Genomic DNA, 17,869 nt, shown 5'->3' on the forward strand with positions numbered 1-17,869 from the left:
AGGAGGAAGATGGGCATGTAGACCCTGTTACTCTATTCCTGTGTGCCTCCATCCATGCTGCGTGTCCCTCTCCATTCCTCCTGGACCCATAACACTTCCCGCGTGTTCCAGCATGCCTCAGCTGTAAATCAAACTGCATCAAGCCCCAACTGGCAGTCCTCCATCCAATACATGCCAAAAAAGCCATGGCACATAGCCAGCTTGTTTATTTTATTTTTTTAAAGTGGTTGTATATCTCAGACATGACATATAAACAAAGCATATCCCTCTATAGTGTGTAGTCGTCTCAATTAAGAGCACCAAGAGTAATTTCAGCCTGCTGCTTCTTCCCTGCCATCAGCATGAATCACTTTTGACCTGTTTTCCTGACACCAAGAGAAAAATGGTGACGGGGAGGGAGCACCAGCTGACCAATTATTCAGCACTTTGAATGGATGTAGAAGACAGATGGCTGCAGACAGACAGGTACAACTTTTGTAGGAGGATTTCTTTCATCTCTGTGCATCATCTGAGGCCAGTCACTTGACTGGGTATATGCAAGGGTTTACAACCACTTTCGCTCTGCCAAGAATCTGTCAGCCCATCAACTGCAATTGCACAATACAGCAATAGCTTAACCCAAAATTTGGGAAATAATTTGAGGCCTAGAAGACAGTCTGAATCCAAAAGGCGCCAAATACATTCCAGGGGCATCAAAACAAAAAAGGTATTCCAACTCCTACAGTTCCAGATCTTTATAAAGTAAAGATTGGGACTGCTCTCTGTGTGCAAGCAGTGTTCTCTCTGCAGAGGTCCGAAATGTCCCTGCTACAACAGACCTAACTCTGCAATCAGCAAAGCTTAAAGTGAAATTAAAAGGCAGATTGACACAGCGGGAGCCAATCAGCAGGTCCGGCGGACGCGATATCCGCCGATCATTCTTAAGAAAGGCTTAACAGCGGTCTGCCTATGTAAACAAGGCAGAGGGGAGAAAATGAAGATCTTGCGTTTCTGCCAAGCAGAAACATGGATCTCTTTTTTTCCCCTCCAGTCAAAGCATTCCCCACACAGTTAGAAAGCACTCCCTAGGGACACACTTAACCCTTTGATTGTCCCTGATGTTAACCCTTTCCCTGCTAGTATCTTTAGTACAGTGACTGTGCATTTTTTTTTTTTTTTTTTTTAGCACTGATCACTTTTACAGTGCCACTAATCCCCAAAGTGTCAAAAGTGTCAGTTAAGTGTCCGATTAGTCTGCAGTCACAAAAAAAAAAAAAGCCGATTGCTGCCATTACTAGTAAAAGTAAAAATATCCCATCGTTTGTAGATGTTATAACTTTTGGGCAAAACCAATCAATCAATATACGCTTGTTGGTATTTTTTTTTTACCAAAAACCATGTAGCAGAATACATATTGACCTAAATTGATAGACATTTTATTTAATTTTGGGTGTGCTCTTTTTGTTTTGTTTTTTATCAAAATGGCCACTCTATGTTTAAAAGCGCAAAAAAAGGTGATCAAATGCCACAAAAAAAAAAAAAAAAAAAAAAAAAAGAAGGACATCGATGGTTTTGCACAGGGCAGCCCTGATCCTACTTTAAAAGCACTGTAAGCAGGGCCGGCCTTTGGGGTGTGCGGTCGCACAGGGCGCCATAGCAACATGACAACGCCCGACACAAATTCTTTAATATCGCCCGCGTACTAAGTAGTGGGCCGGGGGCGTGCCGGCGCCCCCCTCCCCGCGACTGAAGAGGACTTTGGGTAGCATGGCGTGGTGACAGGCGCCTGGCTTTGCGGGGAGGGGGGTGCAAGCCGCACCCGAGCGAGCCGTCGGCACACCCGGGACCTGGCCCCAATGATTTCCCTTCTCTGTGACAGCGCCGCAGGTCTGATGAGTCTCGGCTGCCTGCGACTGTCTCACAGTCACGCAGCCGAGCATTGAAGCCGCCTCCCCTTTTATGCACTGTGCTGTGTGTGCAGCACGCAGCAAGCACATTATCTGAGCCTGCTTTATGGGTCTGAAGGGGGGGTTCTGTATTGTAGGGGGGGTTTTGTATTGTAGGAGGGGGTTCTGTATTGTAGGAGGGGGTTCTGTATTGTAGGAGGGGGTTCTGTATTGTAAGGGGGGGTCTGTATTGTAAGGAGGGGTCTGTATTGTAAGGGGGGGTATGCACTGTAGGGGGAGGGGTCTGCACTGTAGGGGGAGGGGTCTGTGTAACATACAGGTGTCTAGAGCTGTGGGGGGCTGTGTAATGTAAAGGGGTGCAGGGTGCTGTGTAATGTATAGGGGTCAAGAGATGCAGGATGCTGTGTAATGTAAAGGGGTCCAGAGGTGCGGTGCTGTGTAATGTAAAGGGGCCCAGAGGTGCAGGGTGCTGTGTAATGTAAAGGGGTCCAGAGGTGCGGTGCTGTGTAATGTAAAGGGACCCAGAGGTGCAGGGTGCTGTGTAATGTAAAGGGGTGCAGGGTGCTGTGTAATGTATAGGGGTCAAGAGATGCAGGATGCTGTGTAATGTAAAGGGGTCCAGAGGTGCGGTGCTGTGTAATGTAAAGGGGTCCAGAGGTGCGGTGCTGTGTAATGTAAAGGGACCCAGATGTGCAGGGTGCTGTGTAATGTAAAGGGGTCCAGAGGGGCGGCTGTCCTTACCTTGCTATGAGGAGCAGGAGCTCATATGCCATGCGCACTGAGAAGACAAAGGAGGGCAAGAACCCACAAAAATTTTTTTTTTATAAATGCAGTGTACTGCTTGTCCGTTTTGTATTTTCTTATTTAAATAGGGTGTTTCTTAAAGGAACAGTAAATTCAAAAGTTAAAAAATACTTTATTGTAATTATGTTTGATATTTGATTGTAAATTTAGTAGTGGTATTATATACCATGTGATTTACTTTATATGTGGCATTATTATACCGTGTGATTTATAGTATAGGCGGCGTTATTATAGCATGTGACATACAGTATATGTGGCGTTATTTTAGCGTCTGATTTGCAGTATAGGTGGCGTTATACCATGAGAATAAAAGTTGTATTTTTATCATAGATTGTTATCTGTTTTTTGGGAACTTAACGGAATGGAAGGCTTTAAATGAAGCCGGTATTGGAGAAAAGGGTGTGGACACTGAAAGGGTGTGGTTACCGAGGGGCGTGGTCACTAGGGGTGCTTTAAAGCTTTCTCGCACAAAGTGCCTAAAGGCCCAAGATACCCGTTAATTGAATAGCTCTAGAATGCAACAAACACTTTTTGTTTTGACACACTTGAAATGCATTTGGTGGATTTAAACTGAAATTGAGGTTTAATAAAGCCATTATCCAGAGCAAAAATAACAACCAATAATTAAGGTGCAGTATCCCGCTATAAAAGAGCTGTAACTCTATACTTCCTTATTCAGATTAGGCACACAAATGGAGGAGGTGTAACCGTACAATGCCAGACAGGAGATGAATTGCTTTTGTTGTCTCCAGTGTTCCGCTTCCATAATGATCATAGATAAATGCAGATTTAAAATTACCTTTGATAACTATTCTGCAGCAATGTGCTGACAGGGGTGTAAAATTGTGCTCAGCTGAGAGAAGAAAAGCTCTTCCAGGCCCAATTCAAAGACATTATTTACGGTTCCATGCACGCGCAGACCATACTGTGATAAGCAAAGTCTATTTTACAGATCTTGATCATACCAGAAATAGCGTTTTCAATAGAGAGGATTTAAATATCACTTTTCCCAGGAAAAGAAAACTGTACTTTCTTTCTCCATCAGCTAATCCTCCACAGTTCTCTTTTGTATCACCTGACCCTCCCTTTTAGATTGTAAGCTCCAACGAGCAGGACCCTCTGATTTCTCCTGCATTGAGAGTGTACTGTCTGCCTTCATGTTGTACAGCGCTGTGCAAACAGTTGGCTCTATAAATATTGTCCAATAACAGTCTACCATTCCAAAATCATGTATACTGTGCTATACTAAACCCCAGTAGACGGGACCAAATATACATCTGAAATATATTCAAATGGTTTTACCTGATAAAGGATTAGTCTGTTCAGCCAGTCATGTGATCCATGCACCTTGCCAGACAGCACAGCTCGGTTATGAAGCCATCTGCAAGACCTAATCCAGCCTGGCATTTGCACAATAAGAACAGCATCACACTGAGAAGGGCATTCTTATTTCAAAACCCCCCCCCCCCCTTTCCTAATGCATGCTTTCCGTAAGCAGTCTTGAGTAATGCTGCCCCTCTCCCAGGCTGAGTGCTACTGCAGAGGGAATAAGAAGGCGTCTTCGCAATTCAGATTCTTATCATTTAAACCAGTTCTGTGTTTAACCACTTGGTGCCCAGGGTACATCATATGACGTCCTGGGCTTTGTGGTGGTATATCTGAATGATGCCTGCAGCTTGCCGTTTTCAGCCTGTGATTGCCTTCACCATAAGAACGATCATAGCGGCTGTTCCACCACTTGATCGTTCTTACTGGCGGCGGGAGGGGATGCCCCCCCCCCCTCCGGTGCTTCTGCTGACTCTCCGCTGCGATTGGTGAGTCAGAGACAGGAACCGCCAGCCCTGGATTGTGGTCAGAGATTTCCAGCGGACCAGATCGCCGGAGTCTCTATGATCATCGGAGGCCGAGCGCGATGTTAAGACGTCACGCCTGGCCTCTGCATTAAAAAAAAAAAAATAAAAAAAAAAAAAGGCGCTGCTTTAGCTATGATCGTTTTGTTTTTTTTTGGTTTTTTTTAGGCTTCCCAGCCTAGTGGTGAGATGTGGGGTCTTATTGACATCATATCTCACTGTAAAGAGGTCCTGTCATGTCCTATTCAAAGGGATGTTTACATTTTTTTCCCCCCAGCATCAGACAGCCTTAAAACCTTGTTTATTGGATCCCTTTCCACTGGATACCTGATGATTGTTCTCACTTTAGCATTATACTGCACGAGGCAAACCGCAACACCTAGTTACATTTCTCAAAATCAAAGAAGTAGCTGCTTAATTAAATAGCATATCCTTGCAATGGAACCAGAATACACATTTGCCAATTCATTGTCAGATTATTGCTGGCAAAAGGTGAATCGAGTCGCTTGCTTTTGTTAATCCTAGCGGATTTCCAAGTTGGTTTTTACGATGGAAGGAGTACCCAGCCTTACCAATGGGGTTCAAGGAGGAAAGCGTTACCATGAATAACTCTACATAACAGTTCCTACTGTGGAAACCTTAGAGGGTAAAAAAAATAAAAAATCATCATTCACTAACAGACATGTAGGTAATAAATTAACGAAAGTACTTCTCACCTGTTCTGAGCTGTTAGCATTTCTCTTTGGGGATGAGGCCCACTGTACACAACTCTGGTTAATCCATGCTGTGATAGAGCTCCTTCCGTTAATGCCATTGATCCTATACTAGATGGCTAGAAATAAAAAAAAAACACAGGTACAGGTTTGTAAATTTTAATCAGAGTAGTGCATTGGAATAAGAATATAATAATGGTTCTTGAGTAACTTTCAACAGGGTAAGGCCATTTAAAACCTATTTATTAGCATTAGGAAACATAGGTGGATGAATTATCCAGTTGGGTGGCTTCAATGTGGGTCATCGGAGTGCAGAAATAAGTACTCCTGTAACGCGCCCCCCCCCCCCCCCCCCCCCCAAAAAAAAAAAACACAACACACACACACACACAAAGGTTCAACCTAAAAAAAAATGTTTCTTTATCTACCATCCAAACGAGCATACTAGCGTCAGCTACAGTATGCCTTTTTTTTTTGCGCTGTACTTACGATTCAATCCGTAACTTTCGTTTCAGACTCTGGCGGGGAAATGGGCGTTCCTATGAAGAGGGGAACATGATTGGCGGCCGACTATGGCGCGTCACACGTTCCGAAAAAAGCCGAAATAGGACGCGGACATATACGGCGCCTGCGCAGTCAGCTCCTAGTCTGTGCGCAGGCGCCGTAAAGCGCCGTGAACAGCAGAGTCCTACTCCGGCTATTTTCGGGACGTGTGACGCGCCATAGCCGGCCATCAATCATGTTCCCCTCTTCATAGGAACGCCTTTACCCGCAGGAGTCTGAAACGAAAGTTACGGATTAAACCGTAAGTACAGCGGAAAAAAAAAGGCATACTGTAGCCGACGCTAGTATGCTTGTTTGGATGGTACATAGTTGTGTTTTTGGGTGAACCTCCGCTTTAACATTTGCCCTGGAGTAAATAATTTCCTACTCTCAGCTTTAAATAAATACCCAACAATGTAATAAACGGAAAATTGCAAAGAACTGGACAACTACACTAAAATAATGGATCAGTTTTTCTTTTTTAGATTTGTTTTTTGAATGGATTAAAGTTGCACTATATCCTTTACCAACAGGCACCCTTCTGGGCAGAACAAGGACATCATTTTTGGTCCCTGTAGGTCTAGTCTGCTTCAAGTAACACGTGGCCCCAGTGCCCTCATCTATACAGGTTCCAGTCTGGCAGACTGTACAGTGCATAGACTACCCAGCATATGGAGCAGAGAGCAGGACGACCTCAGATTTGACATTTTCTGTTTGAATATTGTATTATGTTTGCATAAAGCATAACAAAGGTCATAAGAATAATACCATTCATATTAGTACAATACAATGAAAAGAATAAATTGCAAAAAAGCAGTTATAACTATGCTTCTCTCATGAAGTATATAGAGCCAAAAAGGTAAGGAGCATTCCTTAGTGTAACATTTCAGTTATCATAACAATTTAGCGATGTAATTCTAGCTATCAATAACAATCATATATAATCAAGATAGGAGAATATAAAAAGCTAATATTTAGCTATAGCGAAAATGGAAGATAGCGTTTTCTCGATATAGAGCGTCAAAATAACCTAAAATAGTTAGGAGAAATGAATGAACTATTCCAGGGCCAAGTTCCTGTTAATTGGCTTGGCGTTATCTGGAGATTAAGGCCCCTTCCCACATGGGGACGGATCCATCAGCTCAGTGGGAGATCTCTCCGTTGATCTCCGCTGAGCCGGTGGATGACAGGTCCCTCTCTGCTCACTGAGCGGGGAGGGGCTTGTCAAGCGCCGCGGCTTGTCTATGGAGAGAGCGGTCAAAAACGGACAGCATGTCCATTTTCATCAGATCTCACCTGATCTGATAGGACAGATGGCGACGTATCGCCATACGTCTGATTTTAGCGTATCGGATGTCAGCGGACATGGTCACCGCTGATATCCGATGCTCCATAGACTTACATTGGTTCAAGGGAACAATAGAGTGTAGAACGAGGAATATTTCCAGAGAGGATATTTATAGGGCAAACTCCCTCATAGAGACAACAATGTTTTATCAAAACCCGGAGGTAGGAAATACTCAAACCACGGTCTCCACACGGCTTCATTATTGGATATTTCGTCAAGAAAGATTGCTTACGTTTTTGCATGAATCATGGATTGAGTAATATTGTTTTTGACCGATAAAATACATAGCGAGTCAGATTTCAATGCTTTCGCAGTCTGCTTTGCTGCTGTGGTTTCGAAGAGCATTAGTTTAAATTGACGACGTGATAGGGTGTGGGGTTTACTGTTCAGGAGTGCCGTAGCTGGATCAGGCGGTAGACTAGTATTGAACATTGTGTTAAGGATTTGAAACACGTCGGACCAAAATTATTTGGATTATTTTGCATTCCCACCATATATGCACTTGTGTACCAGGGGTAAGGCAGCCCGGAAGCAGTGGGAAGCATATTGTGGAGAGAATTTTTAAATTCTTTGAGGAACCAGGTACCATCTAGTGAGCACTTTGTAGTTTGTTTCAAAGGCCACTATATTTCGGTGATAACAGATAAATACCGTATTTGCCGGTGTATAAGGCGACCGGGCGTATAAGACGACCCCCTAATTTTACATTTTTTTTTAAAGATTTTTTGCCTGTACTCACCGTATAAGACGACCCCCCCCCCCTTCCGAGGCTTCCAACGCTTCATATTTCTTCCTTCTGGAGCCATATTCTTCTCCCTTCTTGCTGGAGCTGGAGCCAATCACGGCAAGCGATGTATTCTATTAATGAATACAAAGCCTGCTTGGATTGGCAGAGGCTGTAACATCATCAGCCCACGTCTCTCTGACTCTCAAAGCCAATCCGAGTAGGCTACTGTATGTAGCCTGCTCGGATTAGCAGAGGTTGTTACTCAAATCCAAGCAGGCTCTGTATTCGTTTGAATACATCGCTCACTGGGATTGGCTAAACGGTATATATTGTATGTAGCCAAAGCTACATACAGTATTACTGCACATTCAGCAGGCATCCAAGCAGCTGACCCAGCGTATAAGTTGACCCCTGCTTTTTGGACATTTTTTTTTAAGTGTAAAAGGTAGTCTTATACACCAGCAAATACAGCATCTTATTTTCTGAAAAGTGCAAGTGGTCAGATGGAGTCACACAAGAAACCTTGACGTAGTGATCAGTATTATGGTATATTTCAGTAAGCACTGCCTACAAGAGCTACTGGTTTAATGAACCGTTTGGAAAGCTCTTTATTCCCATTTAATTAAACTCTGCTAAAAAGTCCAATGACCCCCATACCCTTCTGCCAAAACTGACTGATTTAACAGCAATCTGGGCTAATATGCATCATTAGTTCACCTGACATGCCCACATAAGCAGCTTATCATTCTCCAGCTACTTTGATCAGAATATATAGTCTTCTCGCACAGACACAGATTTAGTTAAATAAATTAAACACTAAATACACAGTATCATTAAAGAAAACGCAGAAGCTTCTATGGCAGAACTTCTGATCTAATCCATGCTCCGGGATAAATAAATAATAAAAGTCAAAGGAGCGGCAGAACAGCCAAGAACAACGAGGGAATATGTGTACAGCGGCCTCCTCTGGTCTGGTTCCATTTTCGTGAATGATACCAATAGGGAAGGGTCCAGGGTCAATCAAAAACAAATACAAAATAAATAAACTGCACTACGGGTGCAGCATTGTGAATAGATACGGGAAGAGATATCTGTACAGAGTTGCACGATTACAATACAGTTTTCTGGTCATACATGGCTCAAACTTTGGCCAAGTTAACAGAAATTTGAGACATGGCTGGTCCTGTTGGTGCCATCCACCTCAGCAAACTTCTGAAAATTAATGGAGCCAGGTGGAAAATTCTCAGCCAAACAGTGGCTGCACCCAATGCAGTCACTGTCTGGGTATTCCGACAACCGCAACAGCAGTTACTGTCAGAGAACAATAGCTGGTAGTGAAGATTCCTCCATCCACGTGAAGATTTCACGCAATGAGAGAAGCATCAATGTTCATGGTTAGCCTTGGTGTCTGAGAAAATATCTTTCTGCTGCTCAATTCATATTAAACGGAGAGCAGTCTAACTCAGGCATGTTAAGCTGGTGTTTGAGTGGCATGCAGCCTTTTCGCAGTCCTTGCAGATATAAGAATTTCATTTGAACAAGGCCCCAGGTGTTCTCCAGTTAATAAAACTAATAAACCTTACGTAACTTTGCAGCTCAGTACTTAAGGAAGTGTTTTAGCGCCAATTTCTCTGGAATAAAAAAGGTCAAATATTGCAAAACGTGCAAGTGCTATAATTTTTCACCAACACAATGACATGCACTTCATATTAACCCCATTCAATAAAACTGGTGCACTTTTACTATTATTAAAGTGAAAACTTAAAGCTGAACTTTATTCAAAAAAGTCAAATACCACCCATTCTCTACATACCTCCTGAAATGGAGTTGCAGGTTTGTTTGGTGGAGGGGAGGGCAGCGCCAGTTTTTGTCAGTACCCGCTCCCACTTTCTCAACCCTCACATAGGCGAGGCAGAAGTTTCTCATCCTATCCCTCTCTCTGCCTGCAGCCTCCTGGTCTCACATGTCCCAGGAGGCTGCAGAACCAGTCTTTTCTTGCACCTTGCAATCTTGTGCAAATATTCCAGCACACTATTGCCAATGCAGGTGTTCCTGAAGAAATGGCGGTGTGTGAGTGGGTGCTGCAGTGACCACCGGCTGGAATTGAAGATGGTCCAAGTGATAAAATGTCACCAGCACACCATGAATCTCCAGAATGGGTCCAAAGCTTTATTCAGTGACAGCAGAAGCATGTTTCAGAGCCTTGCAGGACACCTTCATCAGGCATGTGACATCACACGTTTGATGAAGGGGTCCTGCAAGGCTCTGAAATGTGCTTTTGCTGTAATGCTGCGATTGCTAAAGAAAGCTCTGGACCCATTTCTGGAGATTCATGGTGTGCTGGTGACACGGCACACTTTGAATGACAATTGCGGTCATGCAATGGTGTACTTAAACTCAATTTCCTTTGGTGGTATTTAATGACTGCTGAGTTGTTTATATTTTGCTAAATAAAAATAAATTAAAAAAAGACCAAAAAATGTAATCAAAAAAGTATTCGTTTGTTACAAAACTATGCAAAAAGGTAATTTATCTCCTTCACTGATAGGAATCACTAACGGACACTGAAAGGCGCCCCGATTGGCCTGAACTGATAATAAATGCACCGATTATCAGTGCAGACCCCCGTCAGGAGAGCCGCTTATCGGCTCTCCTATGCTCACGTGCTGTCAGCACGAGTAGAGGAATGTCAAGAACAGCACTTCCTATTTACACTGTGATCAGCTCCGTCATAGATGCTTTACCGTGATTGGAGTTGCGTTGTGTATGAGTGACACACCGTACCACCGATCGCCACGCTGTGAGCCCCCAGGGGCATGCACGAGCGGCTTGCTCTGAAGGACACCATATGACGTTCAGTCTGGACAATGGAGCCCCTTCCTGGCTGTCATACTGCTAATCAATTCCAGGTTCCATAGTTTCATTTATTTGGAATGCAGCCGAGTAGAAAAGCCTGTCCCCTGTCAGCATGGTGCAGAGTGGGACACTTGCTGTCTAAATTATAAACACTTAGGGCCAGTTCACACCAGATGCAGTTCCATGCGCTTTATTTCTGCACTAAAAATGCATGCACAGCGTTTCCCAATGGCTCTAGTTCACACCATGCAGCCAGTTTCCAGTCAGTTTGTGCACCAGAAACTGACTGCATAATGGTAACTAGAGCCATTGGAAACCTGTCCGCTCGGCCGTACAGACGACCGAACATGTCTGCTGAAACTGGTCCGCGGACCAGTTTCAGCAGACATGTTCGGTCGTCTGTACGAGCCCTTAGAGGCGCCTCATCTGAGTTTCCATAATTTCTTATGGGGAAATTCACTTTTATACAAGAGTGCTTTGGATAACAAGCATGTTTCTGGAACAAATTATGCTCACAATCCAAGGTTTTATAATATTACACACACACACACACACACACACACACACACACACACACACTATAAAATTGGGTGACATTCTATATATTCATTGTGGCTTCACTTCCTGGTTCCCACGCATGGGACCTGTGCGTCTCCCAGAAGACAGCGGGAAAAGACAGTGTAGGTGCAGGAAGTAGCGTAGGTCACCTCGATCACTGAGGTGATCTATGCCCGGAAGTTATTACACAGGTATCTGCTCCCTCCTCCCCCCCCTGAAAAGGTGCCAAATGTGACATCGCAGGGGGAAAGGATTGCAAAAAGTCGAAGTTCCATTTTTTGGATGGAACTCCACTTTAACATTCTTACATCATTCTTCCTATTATTCATCTCATTCCCACCTCTCTACTACATTAATTCATAAACATTTAAACCAATACATTCACCAATATGGTACAGAATGAAGGATTTTGCTGCTTGGCATAAAGGCAGGCAAGCATAAAAAGGAGAACACCCCAAGCACAGTCCTGAAGACTTTACAGCTTGACACAGGATTTAACCCTCCACCAGCCCACCTAAAACCAAGTCACACATTATAGGACGGAGCTGTTCTTTATTATTGGGGTATAGAAATGTAACCTTTATTGCCTTAAAGCATCTGACTAATGCCACCCACAAGAGACGATGTGTGAAATATACAGTATAAGCCAGCTGTACAAGGAGAATATGGACAGATGGATAAAATAACTGAAATCACCGTCAGCTCATTCCAGGAGAGAAGCATTCTGTACACAAGCAGAGTTTTTACTTACCTCGTGAAACACAGATGGCTTTGACAAGGATGGAATAGTAAAAGACAAGATCTTGCTGTGTCCCTGATCATCCATAATTTCCTAAAAGAAGAATATAAAAACAGGTTCATCTAGAGAAAACGTTCTTATAAGCCATTACAATGGTCGTTAGTATAGTGTTTTTCCACAGCCGATTCTGACTTTTGGGACAACAAAAACTGAAGGTGCAGGCTAGAAAATGTATATTGTAAGTGAACACAAGGTCTGATGTTCTGTACATAAAGTAAATCGTACAGAAATAATCAAATAGAAAAAAAATGCGCATGCTCAGAAGTCATCAGTTGAGAATTTTTACAAGTCAATACCATTCTGACTACATTACGATATGCACTTTCGTGGAAAATCAGTCATCTGATTTTCTCTTTGCGTGTACTAGGCTTTAGTGTTCATCATACATATTATGGAGGTTCCTTTAACCCCTTCCTTACCGAATCATTGTAAAATTACGTTGGCAGGAACCCTCCATCCCTCCAGGTGGACGTCATGACATCCTGGGCAGCTAGGAGGCCTGCGTGCCCACCACATCGCTCGGGACCCGGTGCACGTGCCCGGCGGCAGTGATGTCTGCCAGGCTCCCACGACTGCCCGCAATCACGGCAGGACCATGGATCTGTGTGTGTAAACACACAGATCCATGTCCTGTAAGAGGTGAGGAGACCGATGTGTGTTCCCAGTACAGAAGAACATAGATTGGTCTCCTCCCCTACAGTTAAAATCCACTCCCTAGGTAACACCTTTAACCCCTTGATTGCCTTCTTCCCTGCAGTCACATTTACACAGTAATCATTGCAGTTCTGTAGCACTAATCGCTGTATGTGAATGGTCCAAAAAAACTTGTCAAAAGTGTCCAATTTGTCCGTCGCAATGTCACGGTCACAATAAAAAAAAATAAAAAAAAATTGCAGATCGCCGCCATTGCTAGTAAAGAATAAAAATGAAAAATGCCATATATCTATCCCTTAATTTTGTAGATGCTATAACTTTTGCGCAAACCAAACGCTTATTGTGATTTTTTTTTTTTACCAAAAGTATGTAGAAGAATACGTATCGTCTAAACAGAAGAAAAAAAAATTGTGATATTTATTAAATCAAAAATAGTCGCTCTTTTGTTTATACGCAAAAAATAAAACCCGCATAGGTGATCAAATACCACCAAATGAAAGCTCCATTTAAAAAAAAAACAAAGATTTCTTATGGGTATAGTTTTGCATGACCACGCAATTGTTATTCAAAGTGCGACAGGTCTGATATTATTTGCAAAGATGGGTGGATAGCATTCATTAAAAGTATATATCCAAAGATAAAAAAAATAAAATGATTTTGAATGATGCAAGGAATGGTTATAGTTCATCAGTTTTTTTTTCCATACTGTATGTGTCACATTAGGGAGATTTCCTTCCACATCCTGTTCCATAGCCAAAAAGAAGTTAGAAGAAATCCCTCCCAAAGTCAGGGAATCTCTGGTTGTCACCAGGATCACCAGAACTAGTATATCCATTGAAACATTTCAGATCGCTGGTCTGGGGACAACCCAAAGGGTGAATCTCCTTAAGGGTACAGACAGCAATAAAAACCTGAATATGTGTTCTATTCAATCTCCATTGAAAAACGTGAAATTCACAATTGGAAATGGCATCTTAGGAACATTCAGTAGAAACCCATAGGTCAAAATTGGTCTCTTCTTTCTGTTGTGCAGTAACATTTTTTTAAGAATAAAAAAAGGTACAATAAAAATAAAGCCTCCCTCCATTCGGTCTTAAAACATTACAGTGCCCAATAAAATCCTTTAAGGAAAAAATAAAAAACACCAAGTGGGTTGGTAGTGGTACACTGCAATATTACATTCGTGTTCTTGGGTTGAGATATGCTTTGCTCTACTTTGGTGACCTAGCACGCTCATGTCACTATAGAAAGACAGAAGGAGAATCGTAGCAATGCACACACTAATGGCAGCCCTTGGGGGGACGAGCCCTACTGCTCAGGACAGGTCCTATAACAGATGTGTCGCCTCACACCTCCATAGATGTTGGGTATCGGTCATCTGCTATGTCCCAGAGGGTTGCAGTCAAATCGGCCATCTGTCATCTAATGTTTACAGGCTACTAAAATCACAAGTATTATATTACATGAAGAACAAAAGGCAGCTATTAAATTGGCTGTTCTTGAACAAAAATCATTTGTTATTTGTATGAGAGAAGAAGGAAGAAAAAAAAAAAAAAAAAAAAAAAAAAAAAGAAATGTTTCCCTGGTGGGTTTGGCTGTTTGAAACAAATGATAAGATCCTCAGTATTAAACAGGGTTCCAACCGTGATTTTTTTTTTTTTAAGTCAGCAGCTACAAACACTGTAGCTGCTGACTTTTAATAAGGAGTAGGCGCCCGCGATGTCGTCGCCCCGCCCCCACGAGGCCGATCCCTCGACCCTGGCAGCTCCCGGCGCCGCCATCCTCACCAAGCGAAACAGGCAGTGGAGCCTTGCGGCTTCACTCTCCGTTTCCTACTGCGCAATGCGCGAGTCTCGCGGCACTTTGTGAATGGGCGGCTGCTTTTTTGGGATACACAGTTCCCAGAAGACAACGCGAGGACGACGAGGAAGAAGACCTACCGCCGACTAGGAAGAGGCAGATTTGGAAGATCCGCAAAGCAACTGCTATTTCTGGCAAGCAGGATTTTGGTGTCTTTTTTTTAGGGTGGACCCCCACTTTAAATAGGGGCCAACACATGTAAGGATTATAGCACAATAGGAAAGAGGATCACACACACACACACACACACACACACACACACACAAGATTATATATATACTAATATTTATATATAGGATATATACATACATACATACATACATACATACACACACACACACACACATTAGTAGCGCAATTCAGAAAAAGGCATTAGTAAATTGTATCCATTGGTCTTTGCACGCCATCAACAAACTATTTCTATGACAAACTTCATTTCACCAACACAAAATAAACTGCGTAGGCAGACAATGAAGCCCTGCGGGGATCCCCAATCATTATTATAGCATACCCTTGTACTACACTATTCCTATACCTTCCCCCACAGGACACACCTCCTAATACATGATCCAACAATGGCATCAATAATTATGTTCATTAGAGCTTCAAAGCACAAACCAGAATGCCTCGTTCAGTTGTTGTGGTGTAATAAGAGAGGACTTATATGGAATCATGAAATCACACACCCTTCATTAAACCAACACATTACGATGGGGATTGTGTGTGACTGATTTACAGCAAGTAAATGGCAACCATAATTCTCTAAACTGTACCAGAAAACCTATTTTCCATGTATTAGAGCGCGTTTGTACACATCAGATTTTGCCCAAGGGAAAGTCTGGAATACTTGAATAATAAAAAATGAAACAAAAAGTATCCAGAAATATGTTAAGGCTCTCTAGCTTCAGTTTTTAAAATGAGTAAGCTGCATCTTAAAAACAAGGGGCTGCAGATTTCTAATAGTTGCCGTCGTACCTAGGATGGCGAGTAGCCATCACAACAAGAATTTAAAATTGGCAGCGCATAGGCTCAGCTTCGTCAGGCAACACACCGCCAACCACCAGCAAAAGGGAGGCACACACCGCCAACCACCAGCGAGGGGGAGCATATTGCTGACCAGTGGTCAGTAAATGTAAAGCCCATTCTGTAAAGAGAATAGTGTGTATTTACCAGGTCGTCTGCCTGTATTGCAGATGTCACTTTCAACCACTGCCAAAGACTTTTTCGGCTTTGAAAAAAAACAAACACTGGGGGAATCAGATGTGCAGTTCCCATTTGCACTTGGTGGTTACGCTTGTTAATCCCTGCTGTGTTCTGTATTAAGATAAAAATCGGCAGGAGGAACCACAGAAAGCAGAATAGAACCGGGTGCTGGATGCAGAAAATTCAGGTAGTAAAGCAAAGATCGGCAGTAGCCAATTTTTACAAAACCAACCGTATTTGTTTTGTAAGTCTTTCCTAGGAAAGAATGGTGGTGCACTAGAAAGAATGGCATTAAACCTCAGTCCAGAAGTCATAAAGTAAGTGGCAGGACCAGAAGACATGAAGCAGGCAGACAACCTCTTTTCCGCATCTCTAGCACACTTTGGAACATTGGGGGGGGGGGGGGGGGGGACATCTTATGGATCCGCGTGGGTGTGTAATACCAACGTGTTAACAGCTTGAAGCCCAATTCCTGATATCTGGAGCATATGGACATTTTACATGTGAAAAAGGAGGATCCTCTCAACCTGCTTGCCAGAAAGATGCCAAGGTCTTGTTCCCATTTGAAAATATAGGGCAAGGGTCTCCAAACCTTCTAAACAAAGGGCCAGTTTACTTTCCTTCAGACTTTAAGGGGCCGGACTGTGGCCATTGGGAGTAGAAAAGGCCCTGACCAGTGGGGAAATAATAATGCCCTATTGTTTGTTTCAGTAGGAGTAACTGTGCCCTATCATTAGGGTCAGTGGGAGGAATTGCGCCCCATTGTTGGTGTCACTGGGAAGAATTGTGCCCCATCATTGATGTCATTGGGCCCAATTGTTTGTGTCATTGGGAAAAACTAATGGTCTCATTGGGAGGAATAGAGCCCCATCATTGGCGTCAGTGGGGGGAATTATGCCCCCATGGGCCGGATAAAAAAGTGAGCCCACAGTTTGGAGACCCCCGATATAGGGCATCTTGAATTCCACAGAGGAGAGATAAGGAGGCGGTAGGCCCGCGAGATCACATGATTCAGCGGTAAATGCTCAGAACAAAAAGTTCAAATGTACGAATATTTAGGACCATAGCTAGCAATACATTATTTTTTTTTAAAAGAACAGATATTTATAATAAGCCAATCCTATGTTAAAAAGGTAGGGATAAAATATTCTTAGCAGGGCTTTAAAAGTCATCTTACTACACAGTTGATAAAAGATTGATTTTAAGCTTCGGTAACATAAGCAGACGTACAAAGGAAATAGTACAGGTCCCTGGATGACAAAGCCGGGTGTGTGTTCCAGGAAAGCCAATGTCTGCCGATCATGGGTGTCCGTATGCTTACGTAAACTGCTAGCAGCTTTGTTTGGATTACTTGCACTGTCACTGTATGTCCGATTACCTTTTTAGTTTGTTATGTGTAATCTGCAGCTGTGTATTTAAAACTAAAATTATCCGATTTAAAAAAAAAAAAAGAAAAAAAGTTAGGTGTTCCAGGACAAGCTGCTTTAAGAAAACGTACAGCTGGGAACTCAGAAAATAAGAAGTGAAGGTCTGGCTTGCTTTTTTTGCATATGTAAAGCAGCTCTTGGTTATTTTTTTGCCACAATCCCATGGTTGCTTCAAATACAATATGGACTTCAAGCAGAACCCAGGGTAAACAGAAAAAAAATAAACTGATAAAAAACACATATTCCAGAGCTGCTTTACTTGCTAAACTATTAGTATTTGTCTATCCAGTTCTGAGATTTTCACATCTCTGCTACACAGGAAAAAGTCCTCTTTGCCAGGGAAGGAGAACTTGTTCCTGAACCCCCGGACCCTCCATTCACTAAATCTGGTCTCCCACAGTACACAGAACATGGAAATTAGGGCTGTTACTGATCAAATTTTTTCTGTTCGATTAATCGTTTTGTTTTTTTTAAATCGATTAATCGACTAATTTCGATTAATTATAACGCACATAAAGATCCAACTACTTTTAGCTGACATGGTGTTTGATCAGATAAAACACGGCTTACAAATAAAACAGAAAGTGTGGCATCTACAACACTGGACTGACTGGTTCTAGGAGGATACTTTACCTCCTGGG

The 17,869-nt window shown here is 42.8% G+C and overlaps 1 protein-coding gene across 6 annotated transcripts in view; it reads right to left on the minus strand.

Annotated features, from left to right (window-relative positions):
• Positions 1-17,869, minus strand: part of FAM126A (family with sequence similarity 126 member A) — a 136,156-nt gene that overhangs the window by 56,136 nt on the left and 62,151 nt on the right. For all 6 annotated transcript variants that reach the window (XR_005749395.1, XM_040352840.1, XM_040352838.1 and 3 more), the window contains exons 5-6: positions 12,037-12,117; positions 5,257-5,372 (exon numbers count right to left, since the gene is read on the minus strand). Coding sequence is in view for 5 of the 6 variants with exons in the window: in XM_040352840.1 (XP_040208774.1) it covers positions 5,257-5,372; positions 12,037-12,117 (197 nt within the window). In the remaining variant the exon portion in view is untranslated. The remainder of the gene's footprint in view (positions 1-5,256; positions 5,373-12,036; positions 12,118-17,869) is intronic.

Source organism: Rana temporaria, chromosome 5 (assembly GCF_905171775.1).
Source record: "Rana temporaria chromosome 5, aRanTem1.1, whole genome shotgun sequence".
NCBI classification, from domain to species: Eukaryota; Metazoa; Chordata; class Amphibia; order Anura; family Ranidae; genus Rana; species Rana temporaria.